General features: G+C 39.8%; 1 protein-coding gene across 1 annotated transcript in view; it reads left to right on the plus strand.

Moving 5' to 3' along the window:
- LOC135528674 (short-chain collagen C4-like) overlaps positions 1 to 27,973 on the plus strand; it is a 117,456-nt gene that overhangs the window by 17,670 nt on the left and 71,813 nt on the right. Inside the window, exons 5-7 of the mRNA XM_064957789.1 lie at positions 11,720 to 11,764; positions 17,673 to 17,708; positions 22,390 to 22,419. Coding sequence (XP_064813861.1) covers positions 11,720 to 11,764; positions 17,673 to 17,708; positions 22,390 to 22,419 — 111 coding nt within the window. The remainder of the gene's footprint in view (positions 1 to 11,719; positions 11,765 to 17,672; positions 17,709 to 22,389; positions 22,420 to 27,973) is intronic.

The following is a 27,973-nucleotide window of genomic DNA, read 5'->3' on the forward strand; positions in this document are numbered from 1 at the left end:
ATACACCTATAGAATACCACTATAAACCTATAGAATACCACCATCACTGTTAACCTATAGAATACCACCATCACTATTAACCTATAGAATACCACCATCGCTATAAGCCTATAGAATACCACTATAACGCTAAACCTATGAATACCACCATAACTATACACCTATAGAATACCACTATAAACCTATAGAATACCACCATCACTATTAACCTGTAGAAAATCACCATCACTATAAATCTATAGAATACCACTAAAAACCTATAGAATACCACTATAAACCTATAGAAAACCACTATAAACCTATAGGATACCACCATCACTATTAACCTATAGAATACCACCATAACTATAGACCTATATAATACCTATAGAATACCACTATAAACCTATAGAATACCAGTATAAACCTATAGAATACAACCATCACTATTAACCTATAGAATACCACCATAACTATACACCGATAGAATACCACTATAAACCTATATAATATCACCATCACTATTAACCTATAGAATACCACGATAAACCTATAGAATACCACCATCACTATAAACCTATAGAATACCACTATAAACATATAGACAACCACTATAAACCTATAGAATACCACCATCACTATTAACCTATAGAATGCCACCATAACTATAAACCTATAGAATACCTTAGAATACCACTATAAACCTATGGAATGCCCCCATCACTATTAACCTATAGAATACCATTATAAACCTATAGAATACCACCATCACTATTAACCTATAGAATACCACAATAACTATACACCTATAGAATACTACTATGAACCTATAGAATACCACTATAAACCTATAGAATACCACCATAACTATAAACCTATAGAATACCTATAGAATACCACTATAAACCTATAGAATACCACCATAACTATAAACCTATAGAATACCACCATAACTATAAACCTATAGAATACCTATAAAATACCACTATAAACCTATAGAATACCACTATAAACCTATAGAATACCACCTAAACTATACACCTATAGAATGTCACTATAAACCTATAGAATACCACTATCACTATTAACCTATAGAATACCACTATAAACCTATAGAATGCCCCCATCACTATTAACCTATAGAATACCATTATAAACCTATAGAATACCACCATCACTATTAACCTATAGAATACCACAATAACTATACACCTATAGAATACTACTATGAACCTATAGAATACCACTATAAACCTATAGAATACCACCATAACTATAAACCTATAGAATACCTATAGAATACCACTATAAACCTATAGAATACCACCATAACTATAAACCTATAGAATACCACCATAACTATAAACCTATAGAATACCTATAAAATACCACTATAAACCTATAGAATACCACTATAAACCTATAGAATACCACCTAAACTATACACCTATAGAATGTCACTATAAACCTATAGAATACCACCATCACTATTAACCTATAGAATACCACTATAAACCTATAGAATACCACCATAACTATACACCAATAGAATACCACTATAAACCTATATAATATCACCATCAATATTAACCTATAGAATACCACGATAAACCTATAGAATACCACCATCACTATGAACATATAGACAACCAATATAAACCTATAGAATACCAACATCACTATTAACCTATAGAATGCCACCATAACTATAAACCTATAGAATACCATAGAATACCACTATAAACCTATAGAATGCCTCCATCACTATTAACCTATAGAATACCATTATAAACCTATAGAATACCACCATCACTATTAACCTATAGAATACCACAATAACTATACACCTATACAATACTACTATGAACCTATAGAATACCACTATAAACCTATAGAATACCAGTATAAACCTATAGAATACAACCATCACTATTAACCTATAGAATACCACCATAACTATACACCGATAGAATACCACTATAAACCTATATAATATCACCATCACTATTAACCTATAGAATACCACGATAAACCTATAGAATACCACCATCACTTTTAAGCTATAGAATACCACCATCACTATAAACCTATAGCATACCACTATAAACCTATGGAATACCACTATAAAGCTATAGAATACCACCATCACTATAAACCTATATAATACCACTATAAACCTATAGAATACCTCTATAAATCTATAGAATACCACCATAACTATAAACCTATAGAATACCACCATAACTATACACCTATAGAATACCACTATAAACCTATAGAATACCACCATCACTATTAACCTATACAACACCACTATAAACGTATAGAATACCACTATAAACCTATAGAATAACACTATAACTATAAACCCATAGAATACCACTATAACTATAAACCTATAGAATACCACTATAACTATAAACCTATAGAATACCACTATAACTATAAACCTATAGAATACCACTATAAACCTGTAGAATACCACTATAACTATAAACCTATAGAACCACTATAACTATAAACCTGTAGATTACAACTATAAACCTATAGAATACCACGATAAACCTATAGAATACCACTATAAACCTATAGAATACCAGTATAAACCTATAGAATACAACCATCACTATTAACCTATAGAATACCACCATAACTATACACCGATAGAATACCACTATAAACCTATATAATATCACCATCACTATTAACCTATAGAATACCACGATAAACCTATAGAATACCACCATCACTATAAACCTATAGAATACCACTATAAACATATAGACAACCACTATAAACCTATAGAATACCACCATCACTATTAACCTATAGAATGCCACCATAACTATAAACCTATAGAATACCTTAGAATACCACTATAAACCTATGGAATGCCCCCATCACTATTAACCTATAGAATACCATTATAAACCTATAGAATACCACCATCACTATTAACCTATAGAATACCACAATAACTATACACCTATAGAATACTACTATGAACCTATAGAATACCACTATAAACCTATAGAATACCACCATAACTATAAACCTATAGAATACCTATAGAATACCACTATAAACCTATAGAATACCACCATAACTATAAACCTATAGAATACCACCATAACTATAAACCTATAGAATACCTATAAAATACCACTATAAACCTATAGAATACCACTATAAACCTATAGAATACCACCTAAACTATACACCTATAGAATGTCACTATAAACCTATAGAATACCACTATCACTATTAACCTATAGAATACCACTATAAACCTATAGAATGCCCCCATCACTATTAACCTATAGAATACCATTATAAACCTATAGAATACCACCATCACTATTAACCTATAGAATACCACAATAACTATACACCTATAGAATACTACTATGAACCTATAGAATACCACTATAAACCTATAGAATACCACCATAACTATAAACCTATAGAATACCTATAGAATACCACTATAAACCTATAGAATACCACCATAACTATAAACCTATAGAATACCACCATAACTATAAACCTATAGAATACCTATAAAATACCACTATAAACCTATAGAATACCACTATAAACCTATAGAATACCACCTAAACTATACACCTATAGAATGTCACTATAAACCTATAGAATACCACCATCACTATTAACCTATAGAATACCACTATAAACCTATAGAATACCACCATAACTATACACCAATAGAATACCACTATAAACCTATATAATATCACCATCAATATTAACCTATAGAATACCACGATAAACCTATAGAATACCACCATCACTATGAACATATAGACAACCACTATAAACCTATAGAATACCAACATCACTATTAACCTATAGAATGCCACCATAACTATAAACCTATAGAATACCATAGAATACCACTATAAACCTATAGAATGCCTCCATCACTATTAACCTATAGAATACCATTATAAACCTATAGAATACCACCATCACTATTAACCTATAGAATACCACAATAACTATACACCTATACAATACTACTATGAACCTATAGAATACCACTATAAACCTATAGAATACCACCATAACTATAAACCTATAGAATACCTATAGAATACCACTATAAACCTATAGAATACCACCATAACTATTAACCTATAGAATACCACTATAAACCTATAGAATACCACCTAAACTATACACCTATAGAATACCACTATAAACCTATAGAATACCACTACAAACCTATAGAATACCACCATAACAATACACCTATAGAATACCACCATCACTATTAACCTATAGAATACCACTAGAAAACTACAGAATACCACCATCACTATTAACCTATAGAATACCACCATAGCTATACACCTATAGAATACCACTGTAAACCTATAGAATACCACTATAAACCTATAGAATACCACCATCACTTTTAAGCTATAGAATACCACCATCACTATAAACCTATAGCATACCACTATAAACCTATGGAATACCACTATAAACCTATAGAATACCACCATCACTATAAACCTATATAATACCACTATAAACCTATAGAATACCTCTATAAATCTATAGAATACCACCATAACTATAAACCTATAGAATACCACCATAACTATACACCTATAGAATACCACTATAAACCTATAGAATACCACCATCACTATTAACCTATACAACACCACTATAAACGTATAGAATACCACTATAAACCTATAGAATAACACTATAACTATAAACCCATAGAATACCACTATAACTATAAACCTATAGAATACCACTATAACTATAAACCTATAGAATACCACTATAACTATAAACCTATAGAATACCACTATAAACCTGTAGAATACCACTATAACTATAAACCTATAGAACCACTATAACTATAAACCTGTAGATTACAACTATAAACCTATAGAATACCACGATAAACCTATAGAATACCACTATAAACCTATAGAATGCCACTATAAACCTATAGAATGCCACTATAAACCTATAGAATATCACTATAAACCTATAGAATATCACTATAAACCTATAGAATGCCACTATAAACCTATAGAATGCCACTATAAACCTATAGAATGCCACTATAAACCTATAGAATACCACCATCACTATTAACCTATAGAATACCACTATAAACCTACAGAATACCACCATCACTATTAACCTATAGAATACCACCATAGCTATACACCTATAGAATACCACTGTAAACCTATAGAATACCACTATAAACCTATAGAATACCACCATCACTTTTAAGCTATAGAATACCACCATCACTATAAACCTATAGCATACCACTATAAACCTATGGAATACCACTATAAACCTATAGAATACCACCATCACTATAAACCTATATAATACCACTATAAACCTATAGAATACCTCTATAAATCTATAGAATACCACCATAACTATAAACCTATAGAATACCACCATAACTATACACCTATAGAATACCACTATAAACCTATAGAATACCACCATCACTATTAACCTATACAACACCACTATAAACTTATAGAATACCACTATAAACCTATAGAATACCACTATAACTATAAACCTATAGAATACCACTATAACTATAAACCTATAGAATACCACTATAAACCTGTAGAATACCACTATAACTATAAACCTATAGAATACCACTATAACTATAAACCTATAGATTACAACTATAAACCTATAGAATACCACGATAAACCTATAGAATACCACTATAAACCTATAGAATGCCACTATAAACCTATAGAATGCCACTATAAACCTATAGAATATCACTATAAACCTATAGAATATCACTATAAACCTATAGAATGCCACTATAAACCTATAGAATGCCACTATAAACCTATAGAATGCAACTATAAACCTATAGAATACCACTATAAACCTATAGAATACTACTATAAACCTATAGAGTACCACTATAAACCTATAGAATGCCACTATAAACCTATAGAATGCCACTATAAACCTATAGAATATCACTATAAACCTATAGAATATCACTATAAACCTATAGAATGCCACTATAAACCTATAGAATGCCACTATAAACCTATAGAATGCCACTATAAACCTATAGAATGCAACTATAAACCTATATAATACCACTATAAACCTATAGAATACCACTATAAACCTATAGAATACCACTATAAACCTATAGAATGCCATATATCTAAGCGGATGTTCGGATCAGTTTATCATGAATATGTTCCTGCATCATAAATATCGATCCAGACCTGCAGATGGGAAACTGACACTCAGTTCTATACCAGTAGAGGATGTTGATCTGACATTAAAATGGCTCTGGGCGATTTATATTACTATTGGCAAAGTCAACTATTACTAAGTCAACGCCGCTGAATGTACATTAAAACACATAATAAACTAATGGACACTATATCAATATTACTGCACGAAAACTAGCCAGCTGGCTAAATCTCTCACATTTACAGAAATGTTCATTGATGTGCTTTTTTTTCTGCAGTCAGAGCTTTTTTATGTGTGGCGGCTATACATGATGAAGCTGTCTGGTATGGTCTCAACGGTTTCTAATACTGTACAATCAATAGCTGTCTGGTATGGTCTCAACGGTTTCTAATACTGTACAATCAATAGCTGTCTGGTATGGTCTCAACGGTTTCTAATACTGTACAATCAATAGCTGTCTGGTATGGTCTCAACGGTTTCTTATACAGTACAATCAATAGCTGTCTGGTATGGACTCAACGGTTTCTAATACTGTACAATCAATAGCTGTCTGGTATGGTCTCAACGGTTTCTTATACTGTACAATCAATAGCTGTCTGGTATGGTCTCAACGGTTTCTAATACTGTACAATCAATAGCTGTCTGGTATGGTCTCAACGATTTCTTATACTGTACAATCAATAGCTGTCTGGTATGGTCTCAACGGTTTCTAATACTGTACAATCAATAGCTGTCTGGTATGGTCTCAACGGTTTCTAATACTGTACAATCAATAGCTGTCTGGTATGGTCTCAACGGTTTCTAATACTGTACAATCAATAGCTGTCTGGTATGGTCTCAACGGTTTCTTATGCAGTACAATCAATAGCTGTCTGGTATGGTCTCAACGGTTTCTAATACTGTACAATCAATAGCTGTCTGGTATGGTCTCAACAGTTTCTAATACTGTACAATCAATAGCTGTCTGGTATGGACTCAACGGTTTCTAATACTGTACAATCAATAGCTGTCTGGTATGGTCTCAACGGTTTCTTATACTGTACAATCAATAGCTGTCTGGTATGGTCTCAACGGTTTCTTATACTGTACAATCAATAGCTGTCTGGTATGGTCTCAACGGTTTCTTATACAGTACAATCAATAGCTGTCTGGTATGGTCTCAACGGTTTCTTATACTGTACAATCAATAGCTGTCTGGTATGGTCTCAACGGTTTCTTATACTGTACAATCAATAGCTGTCTGGTATGGTCTCAACGGTTTCTTATACAGTACAATCAATAGCTGTCTGGTATGGTCTCAACGGTTTCTTATACTGTACAATCAATAGCTGTCTGGTATGGTCTCAACGGTTTCTTATACAGTACAATCAATAGCTGTCTGGTATGGTCTCAACGGTTTCTTATGCAGGACAATCAATAGCTGTCTGGTATAGTCTCAACGGTTTCTAATACTGTACAATCAATAGCTGTCTGGTATGGTCTCAACAGTTTCTTATACAGTACAATCAATAGCTGTCTGGTATGGTCTCAACAGTTTCTTATACAGTACAATCAATAGCTGTCTGGTATGGTCTCAACGGTTTCTAATACTGTACAATCAATAGCTGTCTGGTATGGTCTCAACAGTTTCTTATACTGTACAATCAATAGCTGTCTGGTATGGTCTCAACAGTGTCTTATACTGTACAATCAATAGCTGTCTGGTATGGTCTCAACGGTTTCTTATACTGTACAATCAATAGCTGTCTGGTATGGTCTCAACGGTTTCTAATACTGTACAATCAATAGCTGTCTGGTATGGTCTCAACGGTTTCTTATACTGTACAATCAATAGCTGTCTGGTATGGTCTCAACGGTTTCTTATGCAGTACAATCAATAGCTGTCTGGTATGGTCTCAACGGTTTCTTATACAGTACAATCAATAGCTGTCTGGTATGGTCTCAACGGTTTCTAATACTGTACAATCAATAGCTGTCTGGTATGGTCTCAACGGTTTCTTATACTGTACAATCAATAGCTGTCTGGTATGGTCTCAACGGTTTCTAATACTGTACAATCAATAGCTGTCTGGTATGGTCTCAACGGTTTCTTATGCAGTACAATCAATAGCTGTCTGGTATGGTCTCAACGGTTTCTAATACTGTACAATCAATAGCTTTCTGGTATGTTCTCAACGGTTTCTAATACTGTACAATCAATAGCTGTCTGGTATGGTCTCAACGGTTTCTAATACTGTACAATCAATAGCTGTCTGGTATGGTCTCAACAGTTTCTTATACTGTACAATCAATAGCTGTCTGGTATGGTCTCAACAGTGTCTTATACTGTACAATCAATAGCTGTCTGGTATGGTCTCAACGGTTTCTTATACTGTACAATCAATAGCTGTCTGGTATGGTCTCAACGGTTTCTAATACTGTACAATCAATAGCTGTCTGGTATGGTCTCAACGGTTTCTTATACAGTACAATCATTAGCTGTCTGGTATGGTCTCAACGGTTTCTTATACTGTACAATCAATAGCTGTCTGGTATGGTCTCAACGGTTTCTTATACTGTACAATCAATAGCTGTCTGGTATGGTCTCAACGGTTTCTTATACTGTACAATCAATAGCTGTCTGGTATGGTCTCAACGGTTTCTTATGCAGTACAATCAATAGCTGTCTGGTATGGTCTCAACGGTTTCTAATACTGTACAATCAATAGCTGTCTGGTATGGTCTCAACGGTTTCTAATACTGTACAATCAATAGCTGTCTGGTATGGTCTCAACGGTTTCTTATGCTGTACAATCAATAGCTGTCTGGTATGGTCTCAACGGTTTCTTATACTGTACAATCAATAGCTGTCTGGTATGGTCTCAACGGTTTCTTATGCAGTACAATCAATAGCTGTCTGGTATGGTCTCAACGGTTTCTTATGCAGTACAATCAATAGCTGTCTGGTATGGTCTCAACGGTTTCTAATACTGTACAATCAATAGCTGTCTGGTATGGTCTCAACGGTTTCTAATACTGTACAATCAATAGCTGTCTGGTATGGTCTCAACGGTTTCTTATGCTGTACAATCAATAGCTGTCTGGTATGGTCTCAACGGTTTCTAATACTGTACAATCAATAGCTGTCTGGTATGGTCTCAACGGTTTCTTATACTGTACAATCAATAGCTGTCTGGTATGGTCTCAACGGTTTCTTATACTGTACAATCAATAGCTGTCTGGTATGGTCTCAACGGTTTCTTATGCAGTACAATCAATAGCTGTCTGGTATGGTCTCAACGGTTTCTAATACTGTACAATCAATAGCTTTCTGGTATGTTCTCAACGGTTTCTAATACTGTACAATCAATAGCTGTCTGGTATGGTCTCAACGGTTTCTTATACTGTACAATCAATAGCTGTCTGGTATGGTCTCAACGGTTTCTTATACTGTACAATCAATAGCTGTCTGGTATGGTCTCAACGGTTTCTAATACTGTACAATCAATAGCTGTCTGGTATGGTCTCAACGGTTTCTTATGCAGTACAATCAATAGCTGTCTGGTATGGTCTCAACGGTTTCTTATGCAGTACAATCAATAGCTGTCTGGTATGGTCTCAACGGTTTCTAATACTGTACAATCAATAGCTGTCTGGTATGGTCTCAACGGTTTCTAATACTGTACAATCAATAGCTGTCTGGTATGGTCTCAACGGTTTCTTATACTGTTCAATCAATAGCTGTCTGGTATGGTCTCAACGGTTTCTAATACTGTACAATCAATAGCTTTCCTGTATAGATTTATTTATGTGTGTATTTATGTGACTGGGACAAAGCACATCAATGAACATTTCTGTAAATGTAGAGATTTAGCCAGCTGGCTAGTTTTCGTGCAGTAATATTGATATAGTGTCCATTAGTTTATTATGTCTAGTGAACTATGCTTGGTTAAATGTGCTATTCTGACTTCTTCCAAAGTCTACTTTACTGTAATGTGTTAAAGTCCAAATGAAATCAGATGATGAAATTGGGCTCAAATGTGTTATCTATTATAACACAACACATGTCTGATGACAAAGCTAAGTTTTAACATCAGCATCTATCTATCGTACATGATGTGAAAAACAAGCCGTTGGACAGAATGGGTATTATTACAGTATACTATGTGACTGACAGTTCATCATGTAGGCCAGACCAAAGGTGGGACATTGAGTCATCTGCATTATGAAGCATTTACATGACACTACAGAATCCTATGACAGCCATGTTAGTTCCTGTTCACATTACATAACATGGGGAATATTGAAACAATCTAACTGACTGTCTAGGATTAGAACACTATTTTTCAAGTGTTCCACTCCGCTAGCCAGCACCTCGCCTAAATAGGTGTGCTTTTCTTACGCCTCTGGATTACAGGTTTACCATTGAACTTGAAGCCCAGAGAAATATATTTAGAGAGTTTGGCCATTTTTCATATTTAGAGAATCAAGGAGAGCCGCACACTCAGGGAGCTCAGATGCAATAATATTTATGTCCAACGTTTCCACAGACAAACGGTCTTCATCAGGGTAGAATGACGAACACTGCTGGGTGACTCGTTTATAGAGTGTCAAAAGACACACGTGTCTGTAATCATGGCCGGGTGTGGCCTGATATCATTGGTTAATTCTCAGATATAATAGCATATAAAAAAACAAATGGATAGCATACCATCACAGATACAATTTGGCTACATAAGCCTACAAACATTTACAATGGCACAATCACAATAATCACAAGAATGGCTTCAGATCAAAGTCTACGTTGAGACCGAAGGGAGCAAGGGTCTTTAAATTAAAGATCCAAGCAGCCTCTCATTTTAACAATACATTGTTGAGGTCACCCCCTCTCCTAGGGAGGGTGACATGTTCGATACCAATATAATGTAGAGCATTTAATGTAGAGCATCAGCATTTGTCACAAAGTCCTTATACAGAAACACAGCCTAAAACCCCAAAGATCAAGCAATGCAGATGTAGAAGCACAGTGGATAGGAAAACTCTCTGGAAAGGAAGGAACCTAGGAAGAAACCTAGAGAGGAACCAGGCTCTGAGGGGTGGCCAGTCCTCTTCTGGTTGTACCTGGTAGAGAGGAACCAGGCTCTGAGGAGTCCTGGGTGCTGACTAACGGAGAGTCAACTATAGGCTAGGTTCTGACTAACAGAGAGTAAACTGTAGGCTAGGTGCTGACTAATGGAGAGTCAACTATAGGCTAGGTTCTGACTGGAAAAATGTCTTTGTTCTTTATTGACAACATAAAGGTGCCTAATGTCTTTGTTCTTTATTGACAACAGAAAGGTGTCTCATGTATTTGTTCTTTATTGACAACAGAAAGGTGTCTGATGTATTTGTTCTTTATTGACAACAGAAAGGTGTCTGTCTTTGATCTTTATTGACAACAGAAAGGTGTCTGTCTTTGATCTTTATTGACAACATAAAGGTGTCTGAAGTATTTGTTTGTTCCCAGGGTTTGAAAGGAGACTCAGGTCCTATTGGCCCCAAAGGTGATCAAGTAAGTCATACTCCTCGTCTATGGTTTGGTTTTAAACATTAGTAAATAGCATGAGCTGATGCACACCCCAAACTGTTTTATAGAGGGGCTGAATAACAGACAGTAAACTGTAGGCTAGGGGCTGACTAACAGACAGTAAACTGTAGGCTAGTTTCTGACTAACAGACAGTAAACTGTAGGCTAGGTGCTGACTAACAGACAGTAAACTGTAGGCTAGGGGCTGACTAACGGAGAGTCAACAGTAGGCCAGGTGCTGACTAACAGACAGTAAACTGTAGGCTAGGTTCTGACTAACAGACAGTAAACTGTAGGCTAGGTTCTGACTAACAGACAGTAAACTGTAGGCTAGGTGCTGACTAACAGACAGTAAACTGTAGGCTAGGTTCTGACTAACAGACAGTAAACTGTAGGCTAGTTTCTGACTAACAGACAGTAAACTGTAGGCTAGTTTCTGACTAACAGACAGTAAACTGTAGGCTAGGTTCTGACTAACAGACAGTAAACTGTAGGCTAGTTTCTGACTAACAGACAGTAAACTGTAGGCCAGGTGCTGACTAACAGACAGTAAACTGTAGGCTAGGTTCTGACTAACAGACAGTAAACAGTAGGCTAGGTGCTGACTAACAGACAGTAAACTGTAGGCTAGGTGCTGACTAACAGAGAGTCAACAGTAGGCCAGGTGCTGACTAACAGAGAGTCAACAGTAGAGAAAGATAGACAGTTGTATACTCCATACATGTTCCCAACTATTTGATAGGAATAGTAGAGCTATCGGAGGGAGGGGCAAATGTGATTATTTTGGGTGACAACTGTGAATACAACCAAAATGGTCATGAATAACTAATCAGTCATAAATAATCTCAACTTTCCAGATCATATCATCATAGGTTCCTAGGGAATAGATCATCCTGGGTTCCTAGGGAATAGGATGGACAGCACACCAGACATAGGTTCCTAGGGAATAGGATGGACAGCACACCAGACATAGGTTCCTAGGGAATAGGACGGACAGCACACCAGACATACAGTAGGTTCCTAGGGAATAGGATGGACAGCACACCAGACATACAGTAGGTTCCTAGGGAATAGGATGGACAGCACACCAGACATAGGTTCCTAGGGAATAGGATGGACAGCACACCAGACATACAGTAGGTTCCTAGGGAATAGGATGGACAGCACACCAGACATACAGTAGGTTCCTAGGGAATAGGATGGACAGCACACCAGACATACAGTAGGTTCCTAGGGAATAGGATGGACAGCACACCAGACATACAGTAGGTTCCTAGGGAATAGGATGGACAGCACACCAGACATACAGTAGGTTCCTAGGGAATAGGATGGACAGCACACCAGACATACAGTAGGTTCCTAGGGAATAGGATGGACAGCACACCAGACATACAGTAGGTTCCTAGGGAATAGGATGGACAGCACACCAGACATACAGTAGGTTCCTAGGGAATAGGATGGACAGCACACCAGACATACAGTAGGTTCCTAGGGAATAGGATGGACAGCACACCAGACATACAGTAGGTTCCTAGGGAATAGGATGGACAGCACACCAGACATACAGTAGGTTCCTAGGGAATAGGATGGACAGCACACCAGACATACAGTAGGTTCCTAGGAAATAGGATGGACAGCACACCAGACATACAGTAAGTTCCTAGGGAATAGGGTGGACAGCACACCAGACATACAGTAGGTTCCTAGGGAATAGGGTGGACAGCACACCAGACATACAGTAGGTTCCTAGGGAATAGGATGGACAGCACACCAGACATACAGTAGGTTCCTAGGGAATAGGATGTCATGTGGTATGAAGACCAGATATCGGTTCCTGATACTATTTGCAACTATTTCTTTAGTTCTGCTTTGCCAGGCAAGCTCAATCAAGCCCAGATAATGTTTTTGAAATGATGTGAAATAGTATATGAACCCAGCTGTGGTGGACAACACACACACACACACAGCTAAATGGGTTAAGGTAACACAAGGTGCTGTTTATTTTGACTGACCTTTAAAGCTCTGCATGCACAAGCCCTCCCGCAAGTACCGCCGCTTGGCTCGACGTGGAGGTAACTTCTTCAGACATTTATTTAGAGTAGTAATAATCTCTGCCAGTATTTATAGTCTAAGAGAATGATTGAATACCAGCAATTCCTTTCCTTTCAAAATGAATCGTCTGAATGTGTATCACTTGACGTTCCGTGTTGTACTATACGTTGTGTATGATAGGTGCTGAGGAAAGATCCATATAAGAGTCACTGTTGACGTTCCGTGTTGTACTATACTCTGTGTATGATAGGTGCTGAGGAAAGATCCATATAAGAGTCACTGTTGACGTTCCGTGTTGTACTATACGTTGTGTATGATAGGTGCTGAGGAAAGATCCATATAAGAGTCACTGTTGACGTTCCGTGTTGTACTATACTCTGTGTATGATAGGTGCTGAGGAAAGATCCATATAAGAGTCACTGTTGACGTTTCGTGTTGTACTATACTCTGTGTATGATAGGTGCTGAGGAAAGATCCATATAAGAGTCACTGTTGACGTTTCGTGTTGTACTATACGTTGTGTATGATAGGTGCTGAGGAAAGATCCATATAAGAGTCACTGTTGACGTTCCGTGTTGTACTATACTCTGTGTATGATAGGTGCTGAGGAAAGATCCATATAAGAGTCACTGTTGACGTTCCGTGTTGTACTATACTCTGTGTATGATAGGTGCTGAGGAAAAATCCATATAAGAGTCACTGTTGACGTTCCGTGTTGTACTATACTCTGTGTATGATAGGTGCTGAGGAAAGATCCATATAAGAGTCACTGTTGACGTTCCGTGTTGTACTATACTCTGTGTATGATAGGTGCTGAGGAAAGATCCATATAAGAGTCACTGTTGACGTTTCGTGTTGTACTATACTCTGTGTATGATAGGTGCTGAGGAAAGATCCATATAAGAGTCACTGTTGACGTTTCGTGTTGTACTATTCTCTGTGTATGATAGGTGCTGAGGAAAGATCCATATAAGAGTCACTGTTGACGTTTCGTGTTGTACTATACTCTGTGTATGATAGGTGCTGAGGAAAGATCCATATAAGAGTCACTGTTGACGTTCCGTGTTGTACTATACGTTGTGTATGATAGGTGCTGAGGAAAGATCCATATAAGAGTCACTGTTGACGTTCCGTGTTGTACTATACGTTGTGTATGATAGGTGCTGAGGAAAGATCCATATAAGAGTCACTGTTGACGTTCCGTGTTGTACTATACTCTGTGTATGATAGGTGCTGAGGAAAGATCCATATAAGAGTCACTGTTGACGTTCCGTGTTGTACTATACGTTGTGTATGATAGGTGCTGAGGAAAGATCCATATAAGAGTCACTCTTGACGTTCCGTGTTGAACTATACTCTGTGTATGATAGGTGCTGAGGAAAGATCCATATAAGAGTCACTGTTGACGTTCCGTGTTGTACTATACGTTGTGTATGATAGGTGCTGAGGAAAGATCCATATAAGAGTCACTGTTGACGTTCCGTGTTGTACTACACTCTGTGTATGATAGGTGCTGAGGAAAGATCCATATAAGAGTCACTGTTGACGTTCCGTGTTGTACTATACTCTGTGTATGATAGGTGCTGAGGAAAGATCCATATAAGAGTCACTGTTGACGTTCCGTGTTGTACTATACTCTGTGTATGATAGGTGCTGAGGAAAGATCCATATAAGAGTCACTGTTGACGTTTCGTGTTGTACTATACTCTGTGTATGATAGGTGCTGAGGAAAGATCCATATAAGAGTCACTGTTGACGTTCCGTGTTGTACTATACTGTGTGTATGATAGGTGCTGAGGAAAGATCCATATAAGAGTCACTGTTGACGTTCCGTGTTGTACTATACTCTGTGTATGATAGGTGCTGAGGAAAGATCCATATAAGAGTCACTGTTGACGTTCCGTGTTGTACTATACTCTGTGTATGATAGGTGCTGAGGAAAGATCCATATAAGAGTCACTGTTGACGTTCCGTGTTGTACTATACTCTGTGTATGATAGGTGCTGAGGAAAGATCCATATAAGAGTCACTGTTGACGTTCCGTGTTGTACTATACTCTGTGTATGATAGGTGCTGAGGAAAGATCCATATAAGAGTCACTGTTGACGTTTCGTGTTGTACTATACTCTGTGTATGATAGGTGCTGAGGAAAGATCCATATAAGAGTCACTGTTGACGTTTCGTGTTGTACTATACTCTGTGTATGATAGGTGCTGAGGAAAGATCCATATAAGAGTCACTGTTGACGTTTCGTGTTGTACTATACTCTGTGTATGATAGGTGCTGAGGAAAGATCCATATAAGAGTCACTGTTGACGTTCCGTGTTGTACTATACGTTGTCTATGATAGGTGCTGAGGAAAGATCCATATAAGAGTCACTGTTGACGTTCCGTGTTGTACTATACGTTGTGTATGATAGGTGCTGAGGAAAGATCCATATAAGAGTCACTGTTGACGTTCCGTGTTGTACTATACTCTGTGTATGATAGGTGCTGAGGAAAGATCCATATAAGAGTCACTGTTGACGTTCCGTGTTGTACTATACGTTGTGTATGATAGGTGCTGAGGAAAGATCCATATAAGAGTCACTCTTGACGTTCCGTGTTGAACTATACTCTGTGTATGATAGGTGCTGAGGAAAGATCCATATAAGAGTCACTGTTGACGTTCCGTGTTGTACTATACGTTGTGTATGATAGGTGCTGAGGAAAGATCCATATAAGAGTCACTGTTGACGTTCCGTGTTGTACTATACTCTGTGTATGATAGGTGCTGAGGAAAGATCCATATAAGAGTCACTGTTGACGTTCTGTGTTGTACTATACTCTGTGTATGATAGGTGCTGAGGAAAGATCCATATAAGAGTCACTGTTGACGTTCCGTGTTGTACTATACTCTGTGTATGATAGGTGCTGAGGAAAGATCCATATAAGAGTCACTTTTGACGTTTCGTGTTGTACTATACTCTGTGTATGATAGATGCTGAGGAAAGATCCATATAAGAGTCACTTTTGACGTTTCGTGTTGTACTACACTCTGTGTATGATAGGTGCTGAGGAAAGATCCATATAAGAGTCACTTTTGACGTTTCGTGTTGTACTATACTCTGTGTATGATAGATGCTGAGGAAAGATCCATATAAGAGTCACTGTTGACGTTCCGTGTTGTACTATACTGTGTGTATGATAGGTGCTGAGGAAAGATCCATATAAGAGTCACTGTTGACGTTCCGTGTTGTACTATACTCTGTGTATGATAGGTGCTGAGGAAAGATCCATATAAGAGTCACTGTTGACGTTCCGTGTTGTACTATACTCTGTGTATGATAGGTGCTGAGGAAAGATCCATATAAGAGTCACTGTTGACGTTCCGTGTTGTACTATACTCTGTGTATGATAGGTGCTGAGGAAAGATCCATATAAGAGTCACTGTTGACGTTCCGTGTTGTACTATACTCTGTGTATGATAGGTGCTGAGGAAAGATCCATATAAGAGTCACTGTTGACGTTCCGTGTTGTACTATACTCTGTGTATGATAGGTGCTGAGGAAAGATCCATATAAGAGTCACTGTTGACGTTCCGTGTTGTACTATACTCTGTGTATGATAGGTGCTGAGGAAAGATCCATATAAGAGTCACTGTTGACGTTCCGTGTTGTACTATACTCTGTGTATGATAGGTGCTGAGGAAAGATCCATATAGGAGTCACTGTTGACGTTCCGTGTTGTACTATACGTTGTGTATGATAGGTGCTGAGGAAAGATCCATATAAGAGTCAATAAATTGATGAATGACTAATGAGTTCAACAATAAAAAAACAACAGTGTCTCTCTCCCACAGGGCGATACGGGTCTTCAAGGTCTGCCAGGTCTAAGTGTAAGTATGCAGTCTTTTATGCAGCTGTCTTCATATGAATCTATACACACACACACACACACACACACACACACACACACACACACACACACACACACACACACACACACAGGGGGGATTTGGAGAGGGGGATGAGGAAAGTGGAAGGAGGAGGAATGAGGGGGGATGAGGAGAGTGGAATGAGGGGGATGAGGGGGGATGAGGAGAGGGGAAGGAGGGGGATGAGGAGAGGGGAAGGAGGGGGATGAGGAGAGTGGAAGGAGGAGGAATGAGGGGGGATGAGGAGAGGGGAAGGAGGAGGAATGAGGGGGGATGAGGAGAGGGAAGGAGGGGGATGAGGAGAGGGGAAGGAGGAGGGATTAGGAGAGGGGAATGAGGGGGGATGAGGAGAGGGGAATGAGGGGGGATGAGGAGAGGGGAAGGAGGAGGAATGAGGGGGATGAGGAGAGGGGAAGGAGGGGGGATGAGGAGGGATGAGGAGAGGGGAAGGAGGGGGATGAGGAGAGGGGAAGGAGGAGGAATGAGGGGGATGAGGAGAGGGGAAGGAGGGGGATGAGGAGAGTGGAAGGAGGGGGATGAGGAGAGGGGAAGGAGGAGGGATGAGAGGGGATGAGGAGAGGGGAAGGAGGAGGAATGAGGGGGGATGAGGAATGAGGGGGGATGAGGAGAGGGGAAGGAGGAGGTGATGAGGGGAAGGAGGAGGAATGAGGTGGGAGGAGGAATGAGGGGGGATGAGGAATGAGGGGGGATGAGGAGAGGTGAGGGGGGGTGAGGAGGGGAGAGAGGGATTTGGAACTGCTCAGGTGAACAGTCTCAGTGTCACATTACCATCCACCTCTGTGCTGTCTGGGAGGTCAGGCAAGGAGAGGCTAGACAGGTGTAGATGAGGATGGTTAACCCCCTCTCTCCACACCTCTCCTGGGGCTTGGAGCATGGTGAAGAGCAGGCAGGTAGACCACTGGTCTGGAGCTCTGGGGGGAAGGATGGGAAGGGCAGGAAGAGATGAGAAGGGAGTGACAGGTATCAGCCATGGTGGACCTATATGTGTGAGAGAAGTTGAAGACATGGTTTCCTTCACTCTGTCTCTCAACTTTGAAGTTTTATTAGTCAAATTTAAGTTCACGTATGCCGAATCACGTATGCCGAATGCAACAGGTGAAATGCTTACTTACAAGCCCTTAACCAACAATGCAGTTTTAAGTAAATGCTTTGAGAAAATATTTACAAAGAAAAAAAAGTAACACAATAAAATAACAATAACGAGGCTATATACAGGGGTGACCTGGTCAATGTGCAGGGGTACAGGTTAGTCCAGCTCATTTGTACATGTAGGTCGGGGTAAAGTGACTATGCATAGATAATAAACAGTGAGTAGCAGCAGTGTAAAAACAAATGGGGGGGGGGGGGGTCAATGTAAATAGTCCTGGCGGCCATTTGAATGATTGTTCAGCAGTCTTATGGCTTGGTGGTAGTAGCTCTTGGACCTAAACTTGGAGCTCCGGTAACGCTTGCCGTGTGGTAACAGTCTTTGACTTGGGTCACTGGAGTCTTTTTTGGGCCTTCCTCTGACACCGCCTAGTATATAGGTGCTGGATGGATGGAAGCTTGGCCCCAGTGTTGTACTGGGCCTTACACGCTACCCTTTGTAGCGCCTAATGGTTGGATGCCGAGCAGTTGCCACACCAGGCGGTGATGCAACCGGTCAGGATGCTCTCGATGGTGCAGCTGTAGAACTTTTTGAGGATCTGGGGACCCATGCCAAATCTTTTCAGTCTCCTGAGGGGGAATAGGTTTTGTCGTGCCCTCTTCATGACTGTCGTGGTATGTTTGGACCATGATAGTTTGTTGGTGATGTGGACACCAAGGTAACTCTCGACCCGCTCCACTACAGCCCCTTTGATGTTAATGGGGGCGTGTTCGGCCCTCCTTTTCCTGTAGTCCACAATCATCTCCTTTGTCTTGCTCACGTTGAGGGAGAGTTTGTTATCCTGGCACCACACTGCCAGGTCCCTGGCCTCCTGCCTATAGGCTGTCTCATCGTTGTCGGTGAGACAGCCTATAGGCAGGAGGCCTTACCACCGTTGTGTCGTTAATGATGGTGTTGGAGTCCGCGTGGCCAAGCTAGACTTGGGTGAACAGGGAGTACAGGAGGGGGCTAAGCACGCACCCAGCTCTCCTCTCTTCTCCTCAGTTCTCCTCAGCTCTCCTCTCCTCTCCTCAGCTCTCCTCAACTCTCCTCTCTCCTCCTCAGCTCTCCTCTCCTCTGCTCTCCTCCCCTTTCTTCTCCTCAGCTCTCCTCTCCTCAACTCTCCTCTCCTCAACTCTCCTCAGCTCTCCTCTCTTCTCCTCAGCTCTCCTCTCCTCTCTTCTCCTCAGCTCTCCTCTCCTCTCCTCAGCTCTCCTCTCCTCTCTTCTCCTCAGCTCTCCTCTCCTCAACTCTCCTCTCTTCTCCTTAGCTCTCCTCTCCTCAGCTCTCTTCTCCTCAGCTCTCTTCAACTCTCCTCTGCTCTCTTCTCTTCTCCTCCCCACTGACTCAGTCTAAGAGTTCCAGACGCCAGTCTCTCCCAGTAGACCCTCAGCGTTTAGTGAATCCCAGTAGAAGCCTCAGCATGCTTCATGCATAGTGCTCCTATAATTGGGCTGGCTGCACTGTCTGCTTGTCCTCTCTAGTTCTGTTAACATGAGCCCAGGGGAGAGGGAGCTTAGTGGGAGCATAGCCTAGAAACTCCTAGACAGAGACTGGTAGATGAATATACACACACATGCATGGGTGCACACACACTCAGAGACGCACAATGCTCACACGCGCACACACAAACAATGCATGACACCCACGCACGTACACACACACACTAATACACACAGGGCCTGGCTGGTGGTAATAGGGGAGGTGATGGGTGAAGATTAAGAGTATACTGTGAGTGGTTAGCTAATTATCTGCCCTGCCACGTCTCATTAGCACTGGAGCGAGGCAGAGTGTGTGTGGCACCGTCCCTTTCATGTCACCCAAATACTTACCAAACCCCAACCGAAAACTGTCACCGTTGACGAGCTATTTACACTAGCTAATTATACATTAATAAGAGACGAATCAGGATAACAGAAATTCTATCCTGGGAATCGAGAACACCATGGTTGGCGTTACCAGGTCTTCTCACAACAGACTTGTAAACAACATTGCGGTGATAGTGGACCTACTATCACTGAACACTTACTGAACACTACTAAATGGTAGTATAGATGAACTAGCCGATATACCCCATTCAGTTTAACCCAAGGTTTCCCTTTTACAAGTACTGTGTAGATATGCTATACATTGAGAATGAGTTTGTAAAGCAGTGCTTTGTGAGATAGAACATTGTGTTTTATAGAGGGGCATCACGGTTCCTAGCTGTCATTCATGTTTACAGCCGCTGTCACAGATACCAAAGGCTTGTCAGCCGTCTTGTTAAACGATAGATTTCTGTCCACTGTTTTAAAGAGGCAATCTGTGATTTTAAAAAAACTATGAAGCCGCCACCCTGCCACAGTTTTGGTAAACGGCTAAGGACTGCCCATCCATGAGATCAAAATGATAGTTTGAACCATGTTCTGAAGCTCAGCAGGGCGAGGCAACCCTGTTCCTGGAGTACACAGGTACTGCAGGGTTCTGTTCTAACTCGGCACCACACCTGACCAACTGAGCTAATTGATCAGTTCAGTGATTGCCTAAATTCAACACACCTGGTCTTCCAGGTCGATTAAATCAAAAACAGGAACTGCCTCCCCCTGATGTGCAGTGTTTGTTTACAATTATATTGTTTACAAACAATGGAGTAAAATAGAAGCTTATATTTGGGGGTTTGATGGGGTACGACAGTTGAACTAAGCTCATGAAGCGTTTGAAGTTGTCATGGGTATATATCACCCCCCAAAAAGTACAAAACTGGATGTACCAACTACAGATTGCACCTTTAAGCACAGAGACAGGGGCCTGTGAGTGACACATTCTGTACACATGTCATGTTATGAATGGCTACTTTCTGCAGCTGCTGCTTCCAAGAAAAAGTCCTCAGTGTTTTTGCGAGGAGGCCAATTGAAAGGGGACACCTCTTATTTGGGATGGATGTGTAAGCTGATAGGTTGATCTGTGGCCCTGAATGTGGACAGTAGTTTGTGAGGACAGACAACTCTGTCTGTCTGTCCGTCCGTCCGTATGTCTGACTGTCTGTCTGTCATTCGTCTGACTGTCTCCTGTCCGTCTGTCCGTCCGTCTGTCTGTCTCCTGTCCGTTTGTCTGACTGTCTCTGTCTGTCATCCGTCTGACTGTCTCCTGTCTGTCTGTCTGTCTGTCTGTCTGTCTGTCTGTCTGTCTGTCTGTCTGTCTGTCTGTCTGTCTGTCTGTCTGCTCCCCTCCCTTCCACCCACATCACCAGTAGGAGTGTGACTGTGAAAGGCCCTAACCTGGGTTCAAATAGTACTGCTTGGACTCAGTCTCTTCTGACCCACATTCACAGCAGCATTTTTCAAAGAATTGTTACGTGATTACAAAAACCATAACCTGCCACATTCTGATCAATCTACAAATGCTGTTTTGTTTTTCTGATTGAACTATTTTGTATAGTGTATAATGTGTCTTCAATTAGACTGATATTGTAACTGTCATATTGTAGTTGTCATTGTTTTCTCTTGTTTGTTTCAGGTGGAGAAAGAGGGACTCAAGGGAGATCAGGTATATTCATATTTTCCTTGACATTTCATTGTTTTTATGTGGTACACTGAGTCTGAATCTCATATCCTTATGTACCCACCACCACATACCTCTATGCTGTTTTGACAGGCTGTTAAATAAACCAGACATGAAACCAAACAGCCCTCTCCTCCTGATCCAAATCAATTTGATGAAGTGCACTTTTTATTATGTAATTGGTCACGGAACAATGGCCCTGCCTAGGTCAGATTTACTATAGACCCAGGCATACAGCAGTTTATATGAGGCCTTGTCACAGGAGGAATGACAACTGCAGGAGTTATGTTGGAGAACTATGGGAGTTTCTAATATTGATGGCGTACGGACATGTGTTATCATTATGAATGACAACTCTACAGTGTTCTTTGTCATTTGAAATGTTCAAAACGTTGTTTGTTTGATTTAAAACATATATGTTTTGGTAACACTTTACTTAAAGCCTGCTGATATTATGCTTCATAACTTATATAACTTAAAGCATATATGAGCCTTTATATTGTGGCATAATCAAATCAAATCAAATTCTATTGTTCACATACACATATTTAGCAGATGTTATTGTGGGTTTAGCGAAATGCTTGTATTCCTAGTTCCAACAGTGCAGTAGTATCTAACAGTGCAGTAGTATCTAACAGTGCAGTAGTATCTAACCGTGCAGTAGTGTCTAACAGTGCAGTAGTATCTAACAGTGCAGTATTATCTAAGAGTAGTATCTAACAGTGCAGTAGTATCTAACAGTGCAGTAGTATCTAACAGTGCAGTAGTATCTAACAGTGCAGTAGAGTCGAACAGTGCAGTAGTATCTAACAGTAGTATCTAACAGTAGTATCTAACAGTGCGGTAGTATCTAACAGTGCAGTAGTATCTAACAGTGCAGTAGTATCTAACAGTGCAGTAGAGTCAAACAGTGCAGTAGTGTCTAACAGTGCAGTAGTGTCTAACAGTGCAGTAGTGTCTAACAGTGCAGTAGTATCTAACAGTAGTATCTAACAGTGCAGTAGTATCTAACAGTGCAGTAGTGTCTAACAGTGCAGTAGTGTCTAACAGTGCAGTAGTATCTAACAGTGCAGTCTTATCTAAGAGTAGTATCTAACAGTGCAGTAGTATCTAACAGTGCAGTATTATCTAACAGTGCAGTAGAGTCGAACAGTGCAGTAGTATCTAACAGTAGTATCTAACAGTAGCATCTAACAGTGCAGTAGTATCTAACAGTGCAGTAGTGTCTAACAGTGCAGTAGTGTCTAACAGTGCAGTAGTGTCTAACAGTGCAGTAGTATCTAACAGTGCAGTAGTATCTAACAGTGCAGTAGTATCTAACAGTGCAGTAGTATCCAACAGTGCAGTAGTGTCTAACAGTGCAGTAGTATTTAACAGTGCAGTAGTGTCTAACAGTGCAGTAGTATCTAACAGTGCAGTAGTATCTAACAGTGCAGTAGTATCTAACAGTGCAGTAGTGTCTAACAGTGTAGTAGTATCTAACAGTGCAGTAGGATATAACAGTAGTATCTAACAGTGCAGTAGTATCTAACAGTGCAGTAGTATCTAACAGTGCAGTAGTGTCTAACAGTGCAGTAGTATCTAACAGTGCAGTAGTATCTAACAGTGCAGTAGTGTCTAACAGTGCAGTAGTGTCTAACAGTGCAGTAGTATCTAACAGTGCAGTAGTATCTAACAGTGCAGTAGTATCCAACAGTGCAGTAGTGTCTAACAGTGCAGTAGTATTTAACAGTGCAGTAGTGTCTAACAGTGCAGTAGTATCTAACAGTGCAGTAGTATCTAACAGTGCAGTAGTGTCTAACAGTGCAGTAGTGTCTAACAGTGCAGTAGTGTCTAACAGTGCAGTAGTGTCTAACAGTGCAGTAGGGTCTAACAGTGCAGTAGTATCTAACAGTGCAGTAGTGTCTAACAGTGCAGTAGTGTCTAACAGTGCAGTAGTGTCTAACAGTGCAGTAGTATCTAACAGTGCAGTAGTGTCTAACAGTGCAGTAGTATCTAACAGTGCAGTAGTATCTAACAGTAGTATCTAACAGTAGCATCTAACAGTGCGGTAGTATCTAACAGTGCAGTAGTATCTAACAGTGCAGTAGTGTCTAACAGTGCAGTAGTGTCTAACAGTGCAGTAGTGTCTAACAGTGCAGTAGTATCTAACAGTGCAGTAGTATCCAACAGTGCAGTAGTATCCAACAGTGCAGTAGTGTCTAACAGTGCAGTAGTATTTAACAGTGCAGTAGTGTCTAACAGTGCAGTAGTATCTAACAGTGCAGTAGTATCTAACAGTGCAGTAGTATCTAACAGTGCAGTAGTGTCTAACAGTGTAGTAGTATCTAACAGTGCAGTAGGATATAACAGTAGTATCTAACAGTGCAGTAGTATCTAACAGTGCAGTAGTATCTAACAGTGCAGTAGTGTCTAACAGTGCAGTAGTATCTAACAGTGCAGTAGTATCTAACAGTGCAGTAGTATCTAACAGTGCAGTAGTGTCTAACAGTGCAGTAGTGTCTAACAGTGCAGTAGTGTCTAACAGTGCAGTAGTGTCTAACAGTGCAGTAGTGTCTAACAGTGCAGTAGGGTCTAACAGTGCAGTAGTATCTAACAGTGCAGTAGTATCTAACAGTGCAGTAGTGTCTAACAGTGCAGTAGTGTCTAACAGTGCAGTAGTGTCTAACAGTGCAGTAGTATCTAACAGTGCAGTAGTGTCTAACAGTGCAATAGTATCTAACAGTGCAGTAGTATCTAACAGTAGTATCTAACAGTAGTATCTAACAGTGCAGTAGTATCTAACAGTGCAGTAGTGTCTAACAGTGCAGTAGTATCTAACAGTGGAGTAGTATATAACAGTGCAGTAGTATCTAACAGTGCAGTAGTATCTAACTGTGCAGTAGTATCTATCAGTGCAATAGTGTCTAACAGTGCAGTATTATCTATCAGTGCAGTAGTATATAACAGTGCAGTAGTATCTAACAGTGCAGTAGTATCTAACTGTGCAGTAGTATCTAACTGTGCAGTAGTATCTAACAGTGCAGTATTATCTAACAGTGCAGTGCTATCTAACAGTGCAGTAGTATATAACAGTGCAGTAGTATCTAACAGTGCAGTAGTATCTAACTGTGCAGTAGTATCTAACAGTGCAGTATTATCTAACAGTGCAGTGCTATCTAACAGTGCAGTAGTATCTAACAGTGCAGTAGAGTCGAACAGTGCAGTAGTATCTAACAGTAGTATCTAACAGTAGTATCTAACAGTGCGGTAGTATCTAACAGTGCAGTAGTATCTAACAGTGCAGTAGTATCTAACAGTGCAGTAGAGTCGAACAGTGCAGTAGTGTCTAACAGTGCAGTAGTGTCTAACAGTGCAGTAGTGTCTAACAGTGCAGTAGTATCTAACAGTAGTATCTAACAGTGCAGTAGTATCTAACAGTGCAGTAGTGTCTAACAGTGCAGTAGTGTCTAACAGTGCAGTAGTATCTAACAGTGCAGTCTTATCTAAGAGTAGTATCTAACAGTGCAGTAGTATCTAACAGTGCAGTAGTATCTAACAGTGCAGTAGAGTCGAACAGTGCAGTAGTATCTAACAGTAGTATCTAACAGTAGCATCTAACAGTAGCATCTAACAGTGCGGTAGTATCTAACAGTGCAGTAGTATCTAACAGTGCAGTAGTGTCTAACAGTGCTAACAGTAGTGTCTAACAGTGCAGTAGTGTCTAACAGTGCAGTAGTATCTAACAGTGCAGTAGTATCTAACAGTGCAGTAGTATCTAACAGTGCAGTAGTATCCAACAGTGCAGTAGTGTCTAACAGTGCAGTAGTATTTAACAGTGCAGTAGTGTCTAACAGTGCAGTAGTATATAACAGTGCAGTAGTATCTAACAGTGCAGTAGTATCTAACAGTGCAGTAGTGTCTAACAGTGTAGTAGTATCTAACAGTGCAGTAGGATATAACAGTAGTATCTAACAGTGCAGTAGTATCTAACAGTGCAGTAGTATCTAACAGTGCAGTAGTGTCTAACAGTGCAGTAGTATCTAACAGTGCAGTAGTATCTAACAGTGCAGTAGTGTCTAACAGTGCAGTAGTGTCTAACAGTGCAGTAGTATCTAACAGTGCAGTAGTATCTAACAGTGCAGTAGTGTCTAACAGTGCAGTAGTGTCTAACAGTGCAGTAGGGTCTAACAGTGCAGTAGTATCTAACAGTGCAGTAGTGTCTAACAGTGCAGTAGTGTCTAACAGTGCAGTAGTGTCTAACAGTGCAGTAGTGTCTAACAGTGCAGTAGTATCTAACAGTGCAGTAGTGTCTAACAGTGCAGTAGTATCTAACAGTGCAGTAGTATCTAACAGTAGTATCTAACAGTAGCATCTAACAGTGCGGTAGTATCTAACAGTGCAGTAGTATCTAACAGTGCAGTAGTGTCTAAAAGTGCAGTAGTGTCTAACAGTGCAGTAGTGTCTAACAGTGCAGTAGTGTCTAACAGTGCAGTAGTATCTAACAGTGCAGTAGTATCCAACAGTGCAGTAGTATCCAACAGTGCAGTAGTGTCTAACAGTGCAGTAGTATTTAACAGTGCAGTAGTATCTAACAGTGCAGTAGTGTCTAACAGTGTAGTAGTATCTAACAGTGCAGTAGGATATAACAGTAGTATCTAACAGTGCAGTAGTATCTAACAGTGCAGTAGTATCTAACAGTGCAGTAGTGTCTAACAGTGCAGTAGTATCTAACAGTGCAGTAGTATCTAACAGTGCAGTAGTATCTAACAGTGCAGTAGTGTCTAACAGTGCAGTAGTGTCTAACAGTGCAGTAGTATCTAACAGTGCAGTAGTGTCTAACAGTGCAGTAGTGTCTAACAGTGCAGTAGGGTCTAACAGTGCAGTAGGGTCTAACAGTGCAGTAGTATCTAACAGTGCAGTAGTATCTAACAGTAGTATCTAACAGTGCAGTAGTATCTAACAGTGCAGTAGTGTCTAACAGTGCAGTAGTATCTAACAGTGCAGTAGTGTCTAACAGTGCAGTAGTATCTAACAGTGCAGTAGTGTCTAACAGTGCAGTAGTGTCTAACAGTGCAGTAGTATCTAACAGTGCAGTAGTATCTAACAGTGCAGTAGTATCCAACAGTGCAGTAGTGTCTAACAGTGCAGTAGTATTTAACAGTGCAGTAGTGTCTAACAGTGCAGTAGTATCTAACAGTGCAGTAGTATCTAACAGTGCAGTAGTGTCTAACAGTGCAGTAGTGTCTAACAGTGCAGTAGTGTCTAACAGTGCAGTAGTGTCTAACAGTGCAGTAGTGTCTAACAGTGCAGTAGTATCTAACAGTGCAGTAGTGTCTAACAGTGCAGTAGTGTCTAACAGTGCAGTAGTGTCTAACAGTGCAGTAGTATCTAACAGTGCAGTAGTGTCTAACAGTGCAGTAGTATCTAACAGTGCAGTAGTATCTAACAGTAGTATCTAACAGTAGCATCTAACAGTGCGGTAGTATCTAACAGTGCAGTAGTATCTAACAGTGCAGTAGTGTCTAACAGTGCAGTAGTGTCTAACAGTGCAGTAGTG

The sequence above is a fragment of the Oncorhynchus masou genome, unplaced genomic scaffold (genome assembly GCF_036934945.1).
Source record: "Oncorhynchus masou masou isolate Uvic2021 unplaced genomic scaffold, UVic_Omas_1.1 unplaced_scaffold_1009, whole genome shotgun sequence".
In the NCBI taxonomy this organism is placed as follows: Eukaryota; Metazoa; Chordata; class Actinopteri; order Salmoniformes; family Salmonidae; genus Oncorhynchus; species Oncorhynchus masou.